This window comes from Drosophila subpulchrella, chromosome 2L (genome assembly GCF_014743375.2).
Source record: "Drosophila subpulchrella strain 33 F10 #4 breed RU33 chromosome 2L, RU_Dsub_v1.1 Primary Assembly, whole genome shotgun sequence".
Classification (NCBI taxonomy): domain Eukaryota; kingdom Metazoa; phylum Arthropoda; class Insecta; order Diptera; family Drosophilidae; genus Drosophila; species Drosophila subpulchrella.
Window position 1 is genome coordinate 19621686 of NC_050610.1, and position 23719 is coordinate 19645404.

General features: G+C 39.8%; 4 protein-coding genes across 4 annotated transcripts in view; all 4 read right to left on the reverse strand.

The window, feature by feature from the left end:
- LOC119546001 (transcription factor hamlet) overlaps window positions 1–1935 on the reverse strand; it is a 33014-nt gene extending 31079 nt beyond the window's left edge. Inside the window, exon 1 of the mRNA XM_037852001.1 lies at window positions 1272–1935. Coding sequence (XP_037707929.1) covers window positions 1272–1332 — 61 coding nt within the window. The 5' untranslated portion in view covers window positions 1333–1935. The remainder of the gene's footprint in view (window positions 1–1271) is intronic.
- A 14950-nt stretch (window positions 1936–16885) lies between these two features.
- On the reverse strand, window positions 16886–17073 carry LOC119546347. The gene is given in 2 exon segments (XM_037852557.1): window positions 16886–16980; window positions 16983–17073. Coding segments are annotated over 2 exon segments (186 nt in total).
- Window positions 17074–22610: 5537 nt separating this feature from the next.
- On the reverse strand, window positions 22611–23072 carry LOC119546556. Its single transcript, XM_037852920.1, has one exon. The coding sequence runs from the start codon at window positions 23035–23037 to the stop codon at window positions 22822–22824; it is 216 nt and encodes a 71-aa protein (XP_037708848.1). The 5' UTR covers window positions 23038–23072; the 3' UTR covers window positions 22611–22821.
- Window positions 23073–23095: 23 nt separating this feature from the next.
- Window positions 23096–23536, reverse strand: LOC119546557. Its single transcript, XM_037852921.1, has 2 exons — window positions 23366–23536; window positions 23096–23238 (listed from the first exon to the last, which is right to left on the reverse strand). Exons 1-2 carry the CDS (start codon window positions 23416–23418, stop codon window positions 23139–23141), a joined length of 153 nt encoding a protein of 50 aa, XP_037708849.1. The 5' UTR covers window positions 23419–23536; the 3' UTR covers window positions 23096–23138.
- Between the last annotated feature and the right edge of the window lie 183 nt (window positions 23537–23719).

Genomic DNA, 23719 nt, shown 5'->3' on the forward strand with positions numbered 1-23719 from the left:
CGAATAGTATTCTTTTATGGGTTTAATTGGCATATCTTCATAACCTAAGCGATATCTCGCGCTTCCGAGAAATATCTAATCATTCCCCCTGGCGGAATTATGAGCTGAAATTAGAACGATGCAACTCGTCAGGAATTAAATCTTTGCGCGAGTACGCGCGTACAGTGAATCACTTCTATATTAAAACAACGAGGCAATTAAGATATAGCAAACAGTATTAGGAAATCCGGCAAACATTTAACGACAATATGCTAATCAAAAGTATTCCACCGAAGCGTCACTGAAAGATCGAAAGATCGCTTTAAATATGAACGTATCGAGTAATTTACACGCTCACTATTTCGAATATGTTTATGAGTGTCCTAGTTTTCAGATGAATATTTTGCCATAATAAGAAACAGCCTAATCTCAAGCAACGCGTATCTCGGGTCCACGCGCTTTCAATGTCAGATGATTAACGTTAAGGAACAATAAGCAGTCCCGTTTTCAAGCTAATTCCTGTCTTTGTACGTTTTGGTCTCTAAAAAATGGTCTTATCTGGACCTTAAAAGGAAGTGGATAAAAAACAGAACCAAAAAACCCAAATAAAAAATCTTTCCTAATTGAAACAGATGCCCGGGATATATTTTGTGATTACTAAGAGGGCACAAGCAGAGCCACAAATTAAAAATGTTCCAAGAATGTTTGATTCCACGTCTTATTTTTTGAGACGGAACTCCCGCTTTATAAAAGATTAAATCTCTGGGGATTGCCTTTACTGCAATCCTTTTTTCTCTTTTTATGTTCCCCAAGAGTTATGATAAATATTTTTATAATGTTGAAAATGATTAATCAACCACAATAAACATTTTATTTGTGGAGTGAATCTATTCTTCAAGGAGCAATAAAAAAATAATTTTCCAGTGAATTCTTAGTATCAAATAGGAAAAATATAGAAGAGCTATTTGCTTAAGTTCAACCTATTAAAATTAATTTGTTTCCATTTGATATGCTTATAAATTATGAGTAAAAATGATATTTAAGATTTGTGGTTTTTCAGAATGGGCCTCCTAGGGATAATTAATGTGAAACTTAAAAATTCTTGTGAACTAATTACTCATGTGTGGTTTACGTCAATCAAAATTGTACAAAGATAAAAAGTTTTGTTATCGTATTAAAAAATATGTAAAATTATAGAATAACACCAAGAGATTCAAGCCATAGCATCTCTAAATTGTATCCCTGGTAAGCTTATTGAAGAATTTCTTGATCAATGAAAGGGATATACTCACCCTGATTAAATTTCCTAGCAAGCGCTTTCGATCGCATGATAATCTCCAGCAGTGACGTCATTAAACTAGACTTTTTTAAGTATCCATGTTCAGAAATCAAAGACTCAGGGGAAATCCTTTAGCAATTCAGACGCACTTGGGCCAATGACATTGACATACTCCGCTTAGCTCTTTCTCCCTCCTTTTTTCTCTATCTCACTCACTCTTTCGCGACCTTTTTTTGTGGCAAGTTAGACCAAGATGTCGAAACAATTAGAAATCACTTTTGCAAATCAAGAACACAAGTTTTTCCGGGGTGGACAACCGACACAAGTGCATTTGCATAAAATCTCGACGTGGGTTTGGGGGTGGTGTTTTTAAAATTTGCGGCTAAGCCAGCAAAAATCTTGCTAAAGTCTGCCCTTTTTGTTTGTTTGTCCTTTCGTTTTTCTTGTTGCACACACGTCTCGAAAAAGTCATAGGGGTAAAGGGAAAATATCGAGAAAAACCCAACAAAACCGACGGAAAAAAGACGCTGTTGTTGGGGCTCGAGTTGTTGTTGTGGAAAAACAGTTTAAGGCACACACAGTTGGGAAATGCGAAATGCAAAATGCGAAAATGGAACTGGAGCTGGAACCGGTGGAACCTGGAGAGCAAAAACCACCTGAACACACCTGCCCCACTAAGCTCCTCGAGAGCGACTGACGACGGAACTCGAGGCAGAAAACAGAGAACAGAGGCGGAAAACTGAAAACGGAAAATGAACTGAGCGGAGCAGAGAACGCCGACTATTTCGTCTATGCGCTATAGTTTCTTTTTCTCCACCTCTCCCATTTGCTATTTTCCATACCAAAAAGAAAAACATAAAAAAAAGAGAAAGGGAAAATAAAAAAAAAGAAAACCCGCCAAGGCAAGGAAAACAGGAGACTGACTATCGCGGTGGCAATTATGAAGGAACGGGTGGAGCTCCCAAAACTCCGTCACTCCACCACCAACCAACCAACCACACAGGCACGTGCTCACCGTGGTAGTGGTGATTTCAGTTGACTTCAGGTGATTTCAGGTGTTTCAGGTGCTTCGGCTAGCTCGTTTCCAGTGTGTTGGTGGGGGCAGCCAAAGGACACTAACGACAGGGCACGAAAAACGCAACGTAATTCATGCAAATGAAGTCACGCAAGATTCCCCGCTCCGCTGAAAGAAAAGAGAGAGACAAGGGTCCCCAGGCATCCAAAAGAGACCTCGACGATTGCCCATCCAATGGGCTTTCACCTGGCCGAGAAGGAGTGGGAGGTGGGTGGAACCCTTAGCTGAGAATTGTTTTAGGGTATCATAAATGTGAACTTATTTAATGGGAGAGTGATATGGATAAGGTTTCTATCTCTATTTAACCTAGATAATGTAAAACTTAGTTCCTGATGGTATTCTTTTGGAAATAAAAATATTAATAGATATCCATTCTCAATTTATTATTAGTTTAAACTAAAAAGATTCGATCTTAATAACTACTTACCTTACTTATTTAATGGGAAACTGATATGGATAAGGTTTCTATCTCTATTTAACCTATATCTTGTAAAACGTAGTTCCTGAAGGTATACCTTTGGAAATAAACATATTATAGATTTCCATTCCCAATTTATTATTAGTTAAGGCTGAAAAGATTCGACCTTAATAACTATCTACCTATTTCAAATTACATTTATCTTATATAGGTACTTTTAGTTATATATTACTTTGAGCAAAGTAAACATTATTAGATGACACCAAAAATGTGTTCTTGATATCTTTACCAGTTTGAGTTTAAAAATATTTAGCTTGACTGCAATCATTTGTATAATTTAATTATCATCTTCCCAAAGAAGAAGAATACCTACATTCTTAGATAGATATAAAAGAATTTATGAGATTTTCAAAGCAACCTTAAAGGTTGTTGGTCTCAATGTGTTCCCTCATGATTTAACTATAAGCCTAACAAGAGGATTCTTAAGCATTTGAATTACTTTATTTCTGTGATTTCCGAACATTGTTGATTTTTGTGTCCTGCCCAAGCTTCCTTTTTCCGATTTCCCTATGTAAGTGCAGGAACAGTCGTCGCCTAACCGTTTATCTTGGCCATCTATCTATATGGCTGTTATTAAAGCCCAACAGGCCATGCACATGCCAACTAAGTTTCGGGCCTAAGTCCTTTACTTAACCCCTTTATAGCTGCCCTCTTTAACCCCTCTTGAAACCCCCGTTCGCCCACTTTATCACCCACTGTGAAAATTTATGCAACACCCACTCTATTACCCCCCTTGAAAAGGGACCACCCTCTGACCAATGGGCAGGCAAAAGGCACCCCTTGCAGGGGGGCAAGGAGGGGGTGTGTCCTGTCACAGGGGGGCTGTGGGTTGTGGGTGGTGGGGGGTGTTGTGTGCTGGTCTATGGGTGGGTGGTGTAGATTTGTCGCCTGCTCAGTCCGCGTGTCAGTCGTTTGTCATATAGGCCCGACAATGTCGGACGTCTGACGTCGTCGTCTGGAACTCTTTTCAAGTACATGCAATCAATATTTCGCTTGCATTAATTATTCATGCTAGAAAAGAGCCACCCCCCTGGCTAGCCCCCACATCGCCCCCCCCCCCCTTTTTTGCCAACGCCCCTGGCCAGTCTGGATAATAATATTTCTGCTTTTCTGCTGCGTTCCAATTCCAGCGCATTGCTGGCATTTTTTCTTTATTGCCAAGCGAGAGGTAAACAGGCTAAAACGAAAGAGACAGAGCTACCGGAGTGGAAAGAGAGAGGACGAGTGGCGACGAGTGAGAGGTGAATAGGCAGATCGGGTGGGTGGGTTTGCAAAGTCATAATAAAAGTAAGTCAGCCGAGGGAAAAACATTTGTTTTTGTTCCATCTCGTAAAATATATGCGAAGATTTTCGCCAACGTCCGAATCTTTTAACGATTGTTGTTGCTGTTCAGTTTGGGTCAGCTTTATGGAACGTATAATTGGCCCAAACGGATCTTGGCATCCAAATGCGCTGCGCCTTATTAATAATTGCAATTTTCATAGCTGTTTATCTAACTCTTCGTACGTCATTTGGGGCGCCAAATGTTTGGTTTTTCCGGGGTGGGATGGTGATGGGGATGGCAAAAACAGGTCCATTGTTCTATTTTTACAACGCACTTGATCTTGCCAAACAAATATAAATTTACATAGTACATGCACACTGGAGGGCAGAACTTTGTTGGGATTTTAGCCAATTATTTCAAGGTCGCACACTTGTGTGAGGAAAATGCCAGAGAAAAGGGGCAAGAGGATGTGCTATGAATACAATATCATGGAACTGCAACGATGTCTATAATAGGGCATGGCGAAAGGAAATTAAATCATGCACCGGATAAGTCGATAAGTAAGTGGGGAACCCCACTGGCAGATAACTCCTCGATCCCCTGGGTTATAAAAAGCGCACTCAATTCATTTGACGTAAGCAATGTTTTATCGTTTAGTAGTTATTATATGTGCATAGTTGACTATGAGTAACTCATTTTTTAACCTCTCATTTAAGATTTTTTTTTTTACTATAATATGAACGTATTTCATTCATCGCATGTAGTAATAGTATCATGTCAGTAGTAGTAGTAAATTTTATTAAGTATTCAACTTGAAAGCTTATTACTTAACATTTTAAAAATCCCAAAACTTGATTTTAAGTATTAGTATTTCTTTTTTTGTCTGTTAAGCATATTTTGTTTTTGGTTTAGGCACAAATCAATGTATACTTATCTTTATAATTAACATTATATATACCTACATATTTACTAATTCAAATTATTTATACTTGTTGAACTTATAAAACTTAACAGTTCTTAATTAAGAAGTAAATCCGAAATTATGTGCGCCTTACAAGGCAAAAGGAAAAGTATCTGGGAAATCCTTTTCATTATCCCCGTGGCGAGTTTCTCATTAATTTCTAAATAGGAGTGGGGGGGGGGGGGAGAACAAAAATTGGAGAGTGGCCAGAGCGAAATGCAATAATTTCAGCGCACTTTTAATTATCAGGAAATTACAAACACACGTCGGCTGCACATAAACATATAAACATTTATTTTTTATATAGTGGCAGATGCAATTTTCAGTATGAGGTAATCGTGCAGCAGGCTTTTCCACCCACCAGCCCACCCAAACACACACACACACACACCAGCACACTCCCACTCCCACACACGCGCACTAATACAGACAAACGCTGGCTTCTGACTGGCGGGCATTCAATGGAGTTGTTGCTGTTGTTGTCGCCATTTCGCTGTCGTCTCCCTTATCTCCCTGTCATTATCTCTCTCTCTATTTGGGGATAGGAATGGGAGGGGGGCTGCGGCAGAGTCAGGGGCCGGGGGATGGGGAGAGTGAAGAGCGACTGTCATTCGTTTGTCATCGTTGGCACTCGACTGAGCGGCGAAAACTTTGGCGTCACGGCAGCGGCAGCAGCAGCAGCAGCGCACTCTCTCTCTTGCCCCCTCTCTTTCTGCCGCGTCTGCGCTGTGGGGCCCTGGGGTGGAGCTTTGTCCAAAATTGAGAGAGCGGGAGCGAGAGAGTGGTGGCCGCGGCGAATTCGCCAGGTAGCTTGTTGCTCTCTTGTTGCTGCTGGCATTTGATTAATGAAGTGTGTTAAGAGGTTACCAGCCAAGGACAAAGGCTCTCCAAGAGGTCCTTGACTGTGGCAGCAACATATACCATCACAAATATATATATATAAAGACATCTCCGAAGGAAAGACAACTGGGGGCGTGGTCTCTGCCGCTGTGGCTGCCGTGTCGCAATTGCTGCTGCTTTTGCTGCTGCTGCTGCTGCTGCTGCCGTTATCATATCTCTCTGTCGCTGCTCATTTGGCGCTCTCTATCTCATAGGATACGGCCATCCTGCTCGCTCATCTGTTGCTGCTGTTGCCATTGCTGTTGCTCTTTCGCTTTGGCACTGGGCCCACGTTGCGTATACGTAATGTGCGCCAAATTGTGTCGCCACACTGTCGTTGGTCCATTGATGTGCGCTGATAGCGACAGTGGGCAGAAGCAGCGACGCAGCAGCAGCAGCAGCAGCAGCAACAACGTTCCGCAAAATGGCGTTTTGCAGGTACACATATATAGATATACGTACAAATAACAAAAATAAAAAGGAAAAAATATCTTTACAGACACAAAACCCCATAGATACACACCTTTGCAATACTTCCCCCTTTATCATTCGCAGGCGATATCTCCAACTTGCCAGCGCAACTTTCTTGTGACTGTAAAAATAAACAAAAGGCGAAAAAAAGTCGAGAACAAACAAAAAACCTGCCGCAAAAAGTGGCAACTCCTTGTTGTTGCTGCTGTTGATGTTGCTGCTGCTGTGTTTATTGCCTTTAGCTGCCGTGGCAGCCGCAGCACTGAGTTTTATGTCTTCATTAACTGAAAAAGTTATGAGCCATGGCTGCGGGAATGGCAGCGGGGACGGGGGAAGGCGGAAAAGTGGCAGCAGAAATCAGGGAATGGAGGTGGAAAACGAAGGACAAACCTGACCACAGCCTCCATCTGTAAAAGCCGTAATTGGACTTGGACTGATGGTTGACAATATTCCCTTTTCTTTCTTACCATACAGTACTAAAGATATTTTTTTGTGATCATTGTAATCAGTTTTTGTCATGTGCAGATGTTTACAGCGTCTGTTCCTTAAGGGCACAGTGGTTTAAAACTAATTTAAACTTAGATATTGCTTGAACATATAAACAGCTAAAATATTCCTTAAGTTTGTTAATCCTTACTATTGAAGATTACGTTCAAGATAGTTCATAAACGAATTTTAGTAGACCACTTTTATTATTCATCGTTGTAAAGTTCAATTTTTATTTATTTTAGTGCTTTCTTTTTAAATAACTAAATATTATTATTTATTACATTTGAATTTAATATGAGATCTTACACATTAATGTATCTTTTTTTTAAATAACTAAATATTATCATTTAGTTCAATTGTATTTAATATGAGATCCTACACATTAATATATCTTTTCATTGCTGAAGTACATCCCAACTAACCTTTTAACTCATTTTTCCACCGATTTGTCTCACTGTAAACCGTTGATAACTTATTTCACGTGTCTAGATAGTATTACAGAACGCGTAGCACCGGGCTCCACTTACCGCCTCGAAAATCGTTCGAGTGACGTTCTGAGATATTGGTTTATTTTTTTTACTGGTACTCGTTAAACTCAGTCACAGTAGCCGTCGTTGTTGTTGGCCCGCTGTTTTTGCTGCTGGTCAAGTCATCAGAAAAGCGTCGTCGTTGTCCAATATTGTATGGTTGATTCCACACAGGTCTCACCAGTTAACTTCGCTCCACTGATGCGCTTTTTTTCAATTTGTCACGTACGTTGGACTTTTTCGATTTTCATCTCATTACGTTTGGGAGGCAGAGGGTGCGAGTGAGATAGCTGGGCTCTTTGACCCCTTGGAGAGCGGCAGAACGACCCACTTAATTAGTATTTATGAAATTCATAGAAAATTTCAGCTTGTGGCACCCCTGTTAATCCGGGGAATTTATTTATTCCAAAGTCCTTTACCTTCGCTTGCATGTGCTTAGCCAGTCAAATTATGCATTAAATGGCCATTACTTTTGGCTTATGAAAACAAAGTTAGTGGGTTAAGATTTAGGAATGGTAAACAGCCAAGGAGTTAGATTTTAGTTGGCTTAAGATTGAGTTATAGTTAATGAGAAGGTAAGGAGAGATCTGGAATCACTCAAGTAAATTAAACACCTCACCTGATGTAAATGAAAGTAATGAAAATTTATTAAGGATCCCTTAAGAACCTTATATAGTTTTTATATATTTATATATAGCGTTCAGAAATAACACATACTTTGCTTTACCTAAACACAAACCTAAATATATAATACCTTATTATCTCCTCACTTACCACTCTTAAGTCTCTAGATTTGTTCGATTTTAATAAATATATGCAATTTTTGTTGAAATTATCCATTGATCTTTGGCTTACTAAGCATATTTGTACCAAGTACTTACATGACACTTTCCCGAAAATTAGTGTACGCCTAAATTATGACTTTGCTGCCTCCGCAAAACCAAAAACCGCGAGTTGGAAAACGTGAGCGCGGAACATTTATCATTACTTTTATCCCCCGCTCCAAAATAGTAAAAGCAATAATAACTTTATGTATTTGACCTGGGGGCCACAAAAACAACAACAACAAAAGCAAAACAACAAAGGCCGCCAAAGGAACAACATCAAGTCGAGTCCTCGAGTGGCTTCTATGATAGAAAATTGTGTCACGACAGGAAGCGAGATAAGAGCGTAATTTTCTTTCAACGTGCACGGGCCCAAAAGCTTTTCTTGGCCGCCTTTTTTTTTGGTATGTGTTTTCATGTGTACGTATATTCAGGCCAGGACTTTTGGTCCGGATGTGAGCTATCGTGGTTACCGTTAGTCATTTTCAGTGATTGTTCAACGTCGGACGTTTCAACGTTGTCGTCGTCGTCGGTTGACTTTTAATGATTGTCACGCTCCCGCTTTCTAACTAACCCCTCGAGTCCTCTTTTATCCCTCTCTAACCGCTGACCACAACAGACAGGTGGAAGCAACCCACCTGGGGTAAACGGGAAGGGTGCGGAAATGAGTGGGGGTTGGGGGGAAGTAGGAGCTGGAGTGAGCCCAAGACTAATTTGCATTTATATTCATAATCTTAGGCATTGCGTCATGAAATATTGCATGTCCCGAACTTGTGACACTTTAATTGCCCATTTGGTACTAAGCCTACACTGGCATAGAGGGGATATGAAAATCTCTTACAACCTAAACCTAAGGTTCTTTAATATTTAGAAATTATACTATCTATGCCTGAGAAAGAGTGGAAAATTTTATACAAACTTTAAAGATTTGGTGGACACGACCTCTACTTCTAGCTATTTTTAAAATAAAAGGAATACATAATGAAAATATTTCTATACAACACTATTATAACACATCTTAAATATCCCTACCCATCAATGATCCCTAAACATTGTACCAATGCTATTGGGTTGGCAAGAAAGTCATGTCGTTTTTTTTCAATATTTTCAAAGATGATTTATTTATATCAGGACTTATAATTAATCAATTATGTATTGGCCGTTTTGTTCGACCACTAATGACCATCTCTCGGGCAGCTGCATAATTCCGCGCTCGAAGAACTTTTGGTCTTTTCCAGCAAAGAATCGAGACAAGTGGTTTTCGACAGCCTCATCTGAATCAAAGTTTTTACCATTCAAAGAGTTTTGAAGAGAGCGAAACAAATGGTAATCTGAAGGTGCTAAGTCCGGACTATAAGGTGGATGTGGTAGCACTTCCCAATTCAGCTCCGTTAATTTTTGCCGAGTGACCAAAGATGTGTGGGGCCTAGCGTTGTCATGGTGAAAGACTATACCCTTGCGATTAGCTAGTGCCGGCTCCTTTTCTTTAATTTTTTCCGCCAAATTGGATAGCTGGCGACAGTACACATCTGAATTGATGGTTTCATTCCGTCCCAGCAGCTCAAAGTGCACTACACCCTTCCAATTCCACCAAACAGACAGCATAACTTTCCTCTGATGGATATCGGCCTTTGATGTGGCTTGGGCTGGCTCATCTTTCTTGCTCCATGATCTTTTTCGTTGGACATTATTGTAAACAACCCACTTTTCGTCGCCAGTAATGATCCGCTTCAAAAAAGGATCGTTTTTAATCCGTTGCAGCAGAGAATAGCAGATGTTGATACGCTTAGTTAGGTGAATTTCCTTTAAGTTATGCGGAACCCAAACATCGAGCTTGCTTACGTAGCCAAGTTTCTTCAAATGGTTTTCAACCGTTGTATGCGACACACTGAGCTTCTCTGACATCTCCCGCGTTGAATAGCGCCGGTTTTCATCCAGCAAAGCCTGAATTTGTTCGTCAAAAACGGCCGATGGTCGACCAGAACGTGGGGCGTCTTTAACTCCAAAATCTCCAAGCCTGAATTTGGCAAACCAGCGCTGACATTGGCGATCACTCATGGCATCTTTACCATACACTTCGCACAATTTTTCGCGAGCTTCGACCGCTTTTTTTCCTTTTCGGAAGTAAAAAAGCAAAATATGCCGAAAATGCTCACTTTGGTCCTCCATGTTTAATTTGCTATAGCTTCCACAAATGTTATCGAATAATTACCAAATTTTCGTCGATAGTACCTAAGACAATAAGCTTTAAAACGATACTAAAAAGTGTGACCCTGGTGCTCGATTAGTCGTAAATAAATTAGATTAAAAACGATTACTAAAAAAAACGACATGACTTTCTTGCCCACCCAATATATACAAATAGTATGTAAAATAATTACAACATACAATGGTTTTGTTTAATCTATTATCTATAATCTATTATAATATTGAACAAAATATCTGATTTGATTGTATGTCCATCTTTCCTGATAGATTCTTCTTCATTTTATTAATAAATTATAATTACCTTCTCCACCACCTACCGATTTCCGATTTCCCACAGTGCAGCCTGAAGTGGACTCATTTCTTGGGCTTTCGCACCCACCTACTTGCCCAGATCAATGCCACGTGCACCTCCAACCCCTCGGGACCTGCTATGTTCCCTGCTTTTTTTCCTGCTCCGATATATTCTCGTAAATCGTTGTCTATATGGTTTGTCTGTTTCGCTTACTACGTGACTTTTTCGCATTTTTGCGCATTCTGCCTGCGACTCGCAGATCGATTTTCAGACGCGATCCAAAAGATCCATGCGGGTGCATAACAACAGATACAGATGCAGATGCAGATACAGATACAGAGACAGAGAACTGAAGTGATCTGAATGGCAGGGCAGACAAGACCAAAGTTTGAGATGTTAAGTTGTTTGTTTGTTGTGGGTACTTCGGGAACGGTTCTGTTGGGATTGCTGATAAATGTCTATAAATACGCAAGGCAGCCACAATACGAAAGATACAATGTGTGTTGTACGATTTGGAAGGGTTCCGCGGAGTCTGCTCTTCGTCTGGGCTTATCTTGGGAATTTTATCAGCAACATAAACCAATTCAATTGCAACATAAATCAGAGACCATAACATGTGTTGAGCACTCGATGATAGTGGTGTGATGTATTTGTATTGAAAGTAATAACGCAATTATATCTGAGGACGCCATTTTCCAGCGAGTTTGTTTCCCCCACCTCCCCCTTTTTCCACTGACTTTTCAATCTCCCCCTTTTGGCGGCCATAGCCAAGCGTAAAGAGATGTAAAGACATGCTCGAGAGTGCCACTCAATGTGGCAAGCCAGGGGGAAAATGGGGAAAGGGGCTGGATTTTCTGCCAGCAACAGGACAAAATGTGAACCAAGCGTAAACTGCCATTTTGCCATTTCAAGCATTAAGAATGCTACAATAAAAAAAAAATGTGAGAAAGGTATATGAAAATAAAAGTACAAATAAAAATTCTCGAAAAGAAATCACAATTTTATTGTACGCATTTTAATCGAGGGGGTGGTGGTGGGGTGGCTGCCGTTTTGAGTGGCCTTCTCCCCACTGATAAAGCCCCTCTTTCACCCCTTCTGCCTGAAAATTGGCTTAATTAAAATGTATTAGTTCTGCCTGCCTTAATTCTTAAAAACAATATTTTTGCAAACAATTAAGTACAGCCGAAAAGGAAATGTTGCAACATTGTAAGCAGAGAAAAAAACGAATCTCTGAAGCACGAAAATCTGGTTGTATTTGCTGGGTAATTAGAGGCAAGCTTGTGAAGTACAATTATCAAAACGAATTCCTTTGAAATCCCAAGTGCCCTGAAATCAACTCCCGGCTTAAACCCTGTAGTCAAACACCAACCACACATCCGTTTATCCTTCGTTCTTCAAGAAATTACGACCATGACCAATTGCCTCTAAACCAATCATAGTTTTCCTTCCGTTCTTTTGCCTTTGTGGAACCCTTGAAGTCCGTAGCAAATATGCTTGAAATGATTGCGGCGAAGGGAAACCCCCGAAAATCAAGAGGCAAACGACCAGAAAGGATAACAACCAATTGCCACATGTCTGAGGACTTATCAGAAAATCAGGAGGATTCATTTAAATAACAGAGAAGCCAACATCCGGAGCTGAGCAAATTATAACTCAATTTATACGCTTGTTTGCCCAGGAAAACTCAAGCTCAAGTCCCGAAGAAGTAACGATGGCGATGGCTGTGTCCTGCCATCCTCACAAAGGTCCAACTGGCAGGACACGAAAAGAAAACTCATTTTTGTGCTGCGCAAACAGTTCTCGTTCCCGTTCCCGCTCCCGACTTTCGTCCTTTGATTTCCCCCCATCTGACTGACTGACTGACTCCCCACACATTAGGACTTCCTTTCCTTCCGATTTCGTGTCCTGGCTGCGATTGTGCGCATTATACGGAGTCCGTTTTCAGGGGGTGGTGGCTGGGGGGTTTTTGGGGTGCTTCGGGGGACCTGGGTTGTCCCTTCGCCAGTGCAAAAATGTATGATTTATGTTGTTTTAAATCCAAGTCCAACCGGGAACAATCATCCTGGGAAGCCCTAGCTAGAAACTATTTCCCAGGACCTCCGAGAGGTTGAAGATATGAAGTCGTGAGCGGAGTGTGAGTCCGGAATCTGAAAGAAAGGAGAGTTAGATAAAACAGCAATGATTTAATAACATAAATCTAATCCTTAAAACATTTTTTAAACAAAAATTGAAATAGTTCTTAAAAGCTAACATATAAAAGCAGTTTCCTGTCCTTATCTTAATTTTTGGCGGAAGCAGTCATACTTAACAGGGGTTTATCCCAAGGTTATTAGTAAATTCTAAGAACTCAAAAATATGTTATAACCAGACGCCTGATTTTGTGTGACATCATTTCCGATTTATTGCGATGTTTGACTGGTTACAAATTTGTTGTATAAATCATAATTGGATAAGATTTTAAAAAAGATTTCACACAAATATATTCCGGCGTCTGCATACGAGATGACTAATCCGCCTTAATAATCTCCTCCTAAGCACCCTGGCAAATCGGTCAACATTTCAATTACATTTCCCACTCGTGAGTCACGCCCGCATCTCAGAGTCGAACATATCTATCCTGGACTTTTGTCCTCCGACTTCTGTCCTGTGGCGTGTGCATGTGTGTGGTTTCCACAGATTACACACAGAAAGGGAGCGAGAGTGTGTGTAAAAGGGGCACCGCCCACCACATGCAACCGCCCCTAACGAGAATCCAAGAACGGAACAGACCAGCCCGAACAGAACTGAGCTGGCTGGGCCAAATGCGAGACCATTTAATTTGCTGCGGAGGTAATGTGGCATATGCCAGTGGTTCGGAGGAGCCGCCTCAGATTGAGTGCTAAACAGGCCGAGCACCACCCAACCGCTCGACTAAACCACGCAGCCACTGAACCACACGACGACTTAACCACTTGCAGCCCAAATTGCTGGCGAGGATGCAGAGGAAAAAATTATATTGTGTTTATAATTGTTTACGATGTTAAATAGCATTGATTACCTTACTAAGGTTGTCATATATTATATGAAAATTAGAATCATAACTATCTTCTAATCTCTAAAGATCATTCTGGGCATTTTATGATACTAAACATTTTGTTTCATATATCAATAGTACTTTATTTAAACCTAATTCCCGAATCAGGTAAAAATTCTTATCTTATCTATAGTTTTTTTCAAAGAACTTAAGTTTAAGCACAATTCTGTTTCTTTCTGGGCGAAGGTAAAGCCTCAAAATCCAATTTCTGCTCTCTAAAGATCATATCAGATATTAACTAACCTTTTCCTTTAGAATTCAATTAAATTTCAACTAAAACTATAGTGATTATAGTAGGTAAGGACAGGTAAATAATCTTTATCTTCTTGTAGGTTTATATTCTGGAACACAACTTGGGGACAATTCCTTGGTTTCCCTAATAGAATCCTTGAGTTTTAAAAAAATTTAAGCAGCAGCGGTTCTTCTCTGTGCGAAGGTAAAGCCCATGAGCGTGAGCTCGAAATTGACCCGCAGCCGTTGGCCATGCATCTGGAATTTATTACGCCCTGGCATTTGCATATTTATGAATAATGGAGGATAACCAGTGTGGCCAAGAGCATGTCCAGAAATTAAGACTGGCCAAAGGGGCGGGGAACTAAAGGGGGGAGAACGACCCCCGACCTCGCCAGCCTTTCGACTTTTCCATTTCTATAACCTTTGCATGCCAACTGAGATCCGTAGAGTGTGCGAAACTGATATTCCGACAACGCACACAGGCACACTGGAACCAATACAATTACAGACTATGGGTATTACCAAATATGTGTGCACACTCCAAGACATTGGTCACGAAAAGCGGAAATGCTGATAAGGAACTTCAATGTTTTTTTATTTCGTTGTCGTGTTTAATGTCTTTTTGTCGTGCTTAGTGTCTTTAGTGTGTGCTCTACTCCCAAGCACCCTTGTATTCGTGTGTGTGCGTAGCCCCGCCATATAATCTATATAGTATAATACTTAGTAGCGATTTAGTCAACCCAGGGAGCTGGGGGTGGTGCTCGGGCAGTCATAAGTCAAGTGGTTGGCCCTGGGAAAATGGGAATTTCATGTAAATCATTTTATTTAGCGGGGAATGGCTGAAGAATGATGAAATTGGGCGGGGAACAAACCTTGGGTAATGTCATTTTTATAAATTTAATATTTGCATATAATAAATTTTCTGTAGATTGTCATAAATATAAATTATATAAATTATTTAAGATTTTAATTCCTATTGAATATGAAAAAAAATCAAAGAAACTGTTGAGGACAGCAAAAAGGAATTAAGAGTTAACCGACCTCATTTTATTTGAGAAACACGAAACTAATTTGAGTTGCCATCGTAAAAGTCACAAAAATTGGAGCGTAATTCATAATTCACGCATAAATGTTTCGTATTTGTCAATTTTGGTTGTTCGTAAACAAAATTCCCGATTTCAAGTGGCGGTTTGTGTTCGTCTGGCACTCAGACAATCCCAGCCACTTATCGAATTTCACACTCGATTTGTTCTAGACGATGGATGATGAGTTTCTCAAGAGCTCCGAAATGAAGACTTGGCGCAGCTTCCTTTGAAGAAGAAACCGATAAAATCGATGAACTCTGCGACAACCGCATAGTGAAAAAGAAATAAATTGAAATTTATGCGGTCATAACAATTAGGAAGAAGTCAAGTGTCGCAGCAAAAGGGCGCACTCTCACTTTTGATGGGAAAGTTATCTTTTGGGCTGGATAAACAATTAGTTTTCTTCTAGGTTATGTTATCTATAAGCCTAATGCTGCAATACTCGCTCGATTCATGCACGTGTCTTAAACACACACTCACCTGCCTGGGAAACTCCCCCTGGATATCATCATAATTGGATTTAAAGCCTAGGCCTAGTTCCAATCCCTTTTGTGTTTGTGGAAGGGCAACCTGCAGCGAAACTTACCCGCGGGCATATTTAATTTAATTTCTACGTATTTAACCCATAACCAAGCAAACCTGTGAAGATATTGGATGTCGCTGTTGGAAATGCTCTTCCAAATTGAATTAGGTACAAAACAATATAAACGTTCTTATATCTGAAGACTTTCTAAAGTTAATCCATTTTGAAAAATAAAATTCTGATCAGTGATTATAAATTTAGTATTAGTATTGAATTTTATACCAAACTTAAGTGGTTAAAAGGTTACAAAGAACTAGCTCTTATGAAAGAATTTGATGATATACTTATATGTCCTGCCTCAAATAATATGAATATTCAATTAAAATCTGCGAATATTGAACTCTTTTTTAAGTCACCTCATTTAAAATGATTAATAAAATATTTATTAAAATGTATTTAACCAGCAAAGTACCCTTTGTGAGAGTAATACCAAACCAAAGCAAACCAATCCGAACTGTAGCTGAGGTAAGGGATCGGGGGCCAGAACAATGAGGGATTGCAGGTTGCACAAGCCTGAAACGCGTTTCACTTTAAAAATTTATGCAATTATGAGCCGCAAATATTATTATGTAAACATACAAATACAAACTGGTGGGGGTGGTCGGCAAATGAGCAATGTCCTGCCCATTCCGTTCATGTTGTGGCAACATATTGATAGACAATAATTTGTCTTAATGAAATTTTGCCTTTATTTATGAGATGGTCGAAACGTGTAGGAAATCTTTCACAACCCGAGGCGACGGCGTTGCTAGGAAAACAATCTGTGCCGGATACTTTGAGGACCAACCTTGGGGCAATTAGTGAGGGTTGGGTTGGGTTTTGTGTGGGTCTTTCCCGGGGATTGTTATTGTTGCCGTTCAGGTTGCTGTCTTTCATGTCCTGTGCATAATTTATGGCTCCAGCCACCCACTTTGGATTCTGTCTGGTTCTCTGCTGCCCGAAGAAGCCCCATTCCAATTATCAACAAACTTTTCGAGAAAAGAACTGAAATCTGTGATGTAATTGCTTTTGGTTTCTCACCTTTTGTCGAGAGTCCGAGCGAGTTTTCCACACTGGGAAAACGAAAAACTCTGAAAACTGTTAATGGGGCTTCCCCGCTGCGTGTGGATAGGTTATTCAGTTGGCAAAAAAGGACGTAGAGGTGCTGAGAGATTTTCCAATATCAATTGAAATTAAATTGAATTTTAAATTGGCCAGCGTGGCCAGGAGACATTGTCGATTTGTGCGGGGAAAGCCAAAGAAAAGTGGGCGTATGTGGGTTGATATGGGCGTGGCCCAGGTTGGCCACACTTGTTTGTGACAGCCCAAGAGGGCAATAAAGCGAATGAAAAATGTGTAATGGAGTGAGAGTGGAAAGGTGGAAAACTTTCATGTCACACTACTGTTATAAAATTGGGATTTGGGAAAATATCAAACGGACCCTGCTAGCCAACAAAAAATATAACTTAATACTTCGTTTGCTAAAATCATATGAACAGAGTTCTAGTACTTGCATTACATTTAAAAAATGCATTTATGTTGTAAAAACTTACCAGCTTGCAGGAATTCCACTAAAAACAACACCAATGAGGGGTTCCCAACTCGTAGACTTGACAGCAAAACGCCTCCAGACCGCCTTCAGTTAGTTGCACACCGAACAAAAGTAAAAGTAGGCATCACAATAAGGACTCTGCAACGCTGGGCTGCATCTGAAGCAGGAGCACACAACGTATCCTATATCCTATATTCCATATCCCATATAACGAGTACTTCGAATCCCATTCCGTTGCTTTTGTTGGCTCGCCATTGTCGACTTAAATGCACAATTTGCGCATGAAAAGCACGGATTTGGAGAGAGGGAAGGAGGCAATGGTACACTGTAAAAATTGCCAGATACTAAAAAACAAAAATATTTATATATCTTAAACGTTTATATCTTTAACATTTATTTTTAGTCATTATTTTTTTATTAGTTAGAAATAAATCGTATATTGGCATTAGAAAGTCTAATATTTTGCACCCTATGGCACAATAATACAATAAATGGATACTGATTTTAAGGTGATTTCTTATCAGTTTCGACTGTATACTTTCCATGTCACTTAGATAATTTGAAAAATTATAAAATCTTGGTTTCTTGGGTTTTGTGTCTGAAATAAATTTGTTTAAATTTCACACTTTGAACATTAAATTCTCGCTTTTACTCACAATAGTTTTTTCGCAGTCTTGCATTTTTCTCTCTTTAATAAAGTATTATTGAAAAGAGAGAATTCAAAAAGAAAATATAATTTTTATTGATCCTGACAAAAACAATCTTAGTTTGCTTAATTGTAATATTTTGTTTTAAAATGCATGGCTTGTCTTTTTTTTTTTTTTCTGTGTACATTATATACCGATACACACACTCACACTCTGGCACATTCAATGTACTTCCGGTGGCGGAACAGGAACAGGAGCGACTGCGATGCCGCGACTGGATTCGGTTTTTGAAGTTGCTTTCAAGGCCCTTTGACAGACGCAGCGACGGATAATACACACTTAATTGCTCAAAATGATGCGATTGTGGAGCGTTGCATATGCCACATACACTTACACACAAGCACACCACCACACCACCGCACACACAGATACTCACTCACACTGGCGAAAGAATAAATATCACCCATCTGCACCACCCGATTAGCAAATGGAAAGCTCAGCTACAACTTTTTTGGCGCGCTCAATTTAAAGCAGGCTGTAAAAAAAGGTGGAAAAGGGGTGTTAAGGGGGTGGTGTGGGCTACACAAAAAGGGGGAGTTACCCTGCTTATGTATTTAAGCCACAACAAAAGACACTCGAGAGCATATCATTGGCGTTTTGTGACGACCTCGCCGCACTTGAGCCCACATGAGCCACAGGCCATAATTGCATTTAAAGGTTTTGCACTCTGCTCTCGACCCCTTTCCCTTAACCTTTCCCACATGCGGTTGTGCGTACGAAAACATGCTAAATATGGTTCTTGAAGGGCAGCCCTTTGAGAAAGAAGTTGGGCCAGCTAGGCTCAAGAAATCAGCTACAAGAAAATAATTAGGAGACATTTAAAATAGGTGAATTTTTAGCGAAAATAATTATATACCTAAAAGAAATTATAAGAAATGAGGTCAAAATAATGAATAGATTCCTTTGTGATTTTAAAATAAATCAACTAAAAGATTAATAACTATCTTACACTATAATCTAACAAGAATCCTTCTATCTTTGTAGATTTTTTATTAAAACTAAGCTAAATAATATTAGTTATGAAACCTCATATGTTTTAAACCTCTAGAAAATATATAAATCATCGTTTTTGAAATAAGTCATAAAAATAAAGTTGCTAAAATTTTTAATCATTTTAAATTAAAAGTAGCTCCTAACATATTTAATACCAATATATAATTTTAAAAAATTAACAAAAACAAAAAAATTAACAAAATTTTAGTTCCCTAAGCTTTAGCACCCCATCCCGTTCTTCCCACTCTCAAATTATCCCGAGACGACCCACAAAAAAGCAACCGCATTTCTGCGTTTTACTCGAGAACCACTCCACTTTGGTTCAATTCTGTTCAGTTCGAACCACTCCACTCTGTAGTAGAACCCCACCCCCGTTTAAAAACCGCTACGCCCCTTTGGCATCGATTGCTACTCGCCTTGCCATTGTTTCAATTTCCATGTCGATTTGGTTGTTTTCGTTTTGATGACCTCGCCGCAGCAGCAGCCGCAGAAATGGTCGAAATCTATAAATACTGGCAATCATTATGGGGTCTCATATTTTTATTGCATATTTTATAAGAATCCGAATTCGATGCAGCAGTGAAACAGAGGCAGCAACTTCAGAATTTCTGCTGCTGCAATCCAATTGTCATTCATGACAGCTGTCGATCAGAAATGGCGGCTGAAAAATATATCCGCAACAATGGGAAAAGAGTGGGGTTGCTTTTGATTCGGAACTCGAACATACTCCCTATGCGATTGAATTGAGTTCATGGTTCTCTGTTTTTTTGTGTAATTGCCACCTTTTGTCAGGGCGAATGTTTGGCATATTTTGTAAATTATATTCTCCGATAGATCTTTATTTGATTAGGCCATTTGCATAGGCTTATGAGAGGTCATGTGATATGATATATCATATAAGATGTGATTTATGCAAATCCATGGATTGATAGAGATGTTTACAAATAACAGAAGAAAATCCAGTTTGATTGGAATATAATTGAAAGGGTAGTTGTTGGGAAACCAAGATATAAAATTGATTGACTTGAGTTGGGTTATAGATGAATTTGATATCGAGCCAATTTAGCTGTATTAGATTTTAGGGCAGGTTCAGTGCTTATAAAATCGGAATATCATAATTTTGTAAAGTCTGACTTTTAAAATAATTTATTTATAATTTAAGATGATAGTACAGTTAACAAAACTAATACTTAAAAGGAATTTATTTATAGCAGTCCTGTCAAGAAAGAAATTACTTTTTTGAGTTCGTGCTACATATTGAATTGTATAAGATATCATCAACTTTAAGGTGGTTATGTTTCCTTTTCACAATTCACTTATCCACTTTGTATCTGCCCACATCTCGAACCAGCTGAATATGATCGAATATCGTGTAAAATCTCCTGGATTCCCCATCCTCTGGGCAATCAATTTCAGATGCGTGTGTGGCTGCCATGTGGCGATGACATTGTCATGTGCCAAACAGGAAGCCAAAACACCTTTGCCTAGATGTCAACGCCCGTACATTATCATCGAGTACCTACATTCAAATGTAATTCGCATCTGATTCGACTTTGTACATTTTTCAACTGCTGCTGGCGGAGACATCCGCGACGGGAAATGTGCCGACAATTGTTTTGCAAGCGGGCGCAACTCCTGTGCCAAGTACTACAAATTCGGCAATCCGCCGGTTATCCTGTTGGTTGCAAAACATCTGTCGGATGTCATCGGAAGTTGTATCTGACGGCACGCCCCAAACAAATTTTGCTCGGGAGTTCGGAACTCACAATTTCAGAGGCGTTGTCTGGGATTGAGTTGAAGTGTGGGCCTCGTCGCCCTCTTTCACATTTTCAACGCAAGCTGCTCGGGAATATTTCACGGCATTAGGGCGTGTGTCTCGGCAGAAGTTACGGATATTATTCATAATTTTCCAAAATGCCATTGTGACATATGCCATCGGGGGAAGGAGCGGAGTTAGGGGTCCAAGGTGAGGGTTGTCTTTCAGCGGAAAACAGTTTTCAATTGCTGATAAAGATTAAGATCTGTTTTGACCATGGGTAGGTATATTACATTTAGTCAAATAAACTAAGATCGATTTTATTGTCGCCTATAACATAGTTCTTTCCGTAGTTCTTCAATTCGAATTTAAGTTATAATATACCACCAGTAACATTTACTAAAACAAAAAATCAAAGCCACCAACAGTTCCTGTGGGCTTTCCTTGATAATGACGTGATAATTGCTTCTGTCTGATAAATCAGAGAGCGTCGTCCCATTTCGGAAGCCTTGCAACTGACACATTCCACGCCAATGAGCAAATACTGAGACACAGTTTATATTCGTGGCAAAGTTCAAAGGACACCTGCGGAGCGGTTTTAATTGCATCGCACAACACCAAAAGTGACAAGGAATCTTTTGGGTGTCGAGGACCTCCTGGCGCTAGGAAACAAAGTAATTACAAGGCCCAGTACAGACAGAAGCCGAAAGAGATGGGTTGAGTGGGTAGAAAAAAACAGAGTTCAGGATTCAACTTGATGAGGTACAGGAAAAAAATATATACAAATTCTATTCCTTTGTTTCAATTTTGATTAATTTTTAAGTACTTATACAATTATTTATTATTTTGGTTAAGGAATATTTTAAAAATGTAGCTTATCGTTACAGACATCTTAAATGAATACAGGAAAATATTTTATTATGATGGTAAGATATTCCATTAAGAAATGTATCTCAATGTATCGCATTATAGAAATATTCATACAATAAGATCTAATGTTCTTAGGACTTGAACATACATTTTTTTTGTCGTGTAAAGCACATTGACAGCTGCCTCCCGGAAAAGAAAAACCCGAAAACGCCACAACATTTATTCTTTGGCGCAGGGATGAGATTTGCTGAGAGTGCGAGAATTCTATTAGCACCGTCAAGGAAATCGCTTTTCCTAATAGCCATGTGCCACGTGTCCTGCGAAGCTCGAGTCCCCTGCTCAGTCGTGTGTCACGACCGAAGGACAACCGCAGCATCCTTCTCACTCCCGCTTCAAACTGAATACCATATTTCCCCATTTCGGGCAAACAATACAATTGAAAAATTATAAAAATTTCGCACTTTCCAATTTCCCAAATACAGTTGAACGAATCCTCGTAACGAAAACCGGACGTCGTCCTTTTGCGGCTGCACTGGAAGATACACTTGTTCTCGGAAAAGGACACGCGTCACAAGGAAAAGTGCGGGGGAAATCAAAACGGAAAAGGGGATGGCCAGACATCATCAATATTGCAGGGATCGCTCGGCAGATTGAGGCTGTCAAATAAGCGTAGCTAATGCGTATTAAGTGCACTCCGTCCGGATTCATCGAGGGTTGTCCGTAGCCCAATCCAGAAGTTGGCCTAATCACGCTAATAGCCGCAATTCATGCAAATGCTGCAGACAATAAAATATGCGTTGGGTATCAGTCAAGTTGGGTAAAGTCAAGTGGCAAGGTCAAATGGCAAGAGATATTGATAGGGGGATTGGAGATGGGGCCAACTCCCTGGTGCTTAAAAATATTACATAATAGTGTGAGATTAAAACAGCAATACATTTAATATAAATATTTTTTGTAACCATTTTTTGCTACTTATAATTTTTTGCAACGCTAAATTTTAATAAATGTGTATTGCCATTACTCCACCCCCTCCTTAAATAAAAACGTCTTCGTTTTTTGCGCATCTCTTTTCTAATTTAATTTGTTTTACCAATTGGAGTAATATTTTTTTCATTTTCTGTATCACATAGGAATACCTAAGTCTATCGATAGGCTTACAAAACTAAACGAACCGTGCTATAAAAAAGCAAAATAACAACAACAATCGACCGCCCGATCCCCACTTTTCTGGGGACACATTTCAATAGGTATTATCCCTTCCATTTAGGAGAAATGCATGCCATTGAACTGCTGGCGATCGTTATTCACCATGTTGTTGTACTTCCACTTTTCGGCACTCGAGGCTTGACTGCTCCAAGATCCAGATCCTGATCCTGATCCCGAGCCACTAGTACTCTTGGTGTTACTCTGACTCTTGGAGGACTGCTTGTCCTTGGTGTTGCTGCTCAAGCACTTGTCGGTACGTTCGGTGTAGACCATTTTGTCTCTAGACTTTCCTTGGGTTTTATTTTTAAATAATTGAAATTTTCTGCCGATTACACAAAGATGCGCTTTCAATGCGTTTGTAGAGAGGTCAAGGTTCACGGTACAGTTTGCAAAAGGGTGAGTACTTTAAGTTCCTTGTTGTTACCCGCGTTTCCTGTTCGAGATCCTTTTTTCGATGACAAATTTTTTCCCAATCTGCAAAAATACAGAAATGTTTCAATAGGTATATTATATTTCACCTGAATTATATGACAACAGGATCTTTTTAACATGTAAGAATAGTCTTAACAATTAAATTTGTTTATCCTTTAATGTTACCCACCTTGCTTGCTTCAGTAATTTTTGTTTGGAGTCCGTGTGGCTAATTTTTGGCATTGACACAAAACTTTTGCAAATTGCACATTGGATTGGAAGGAAAGGAAATTTTACAGCTCGCGCTCCGGACAGTTCAGCACCGATCTGCTCTGCTCTGTACTTTCTACTGGCCCTCCAGCGATATCGACAACTGGTTTAAATACGCCGTTTCGATGCGATCCGTTTCAATACGATCCGATCCGATCCGTCGATCCGAGTGCAATGTCTGGTGGAGGAACTGCGTCACCGTTCTACGAGCAAGTAAAGTTAGTATCAGAGCACCAGCTGCAGGCACTTCTAAGCCGGCAGAAAACCTCCCTCG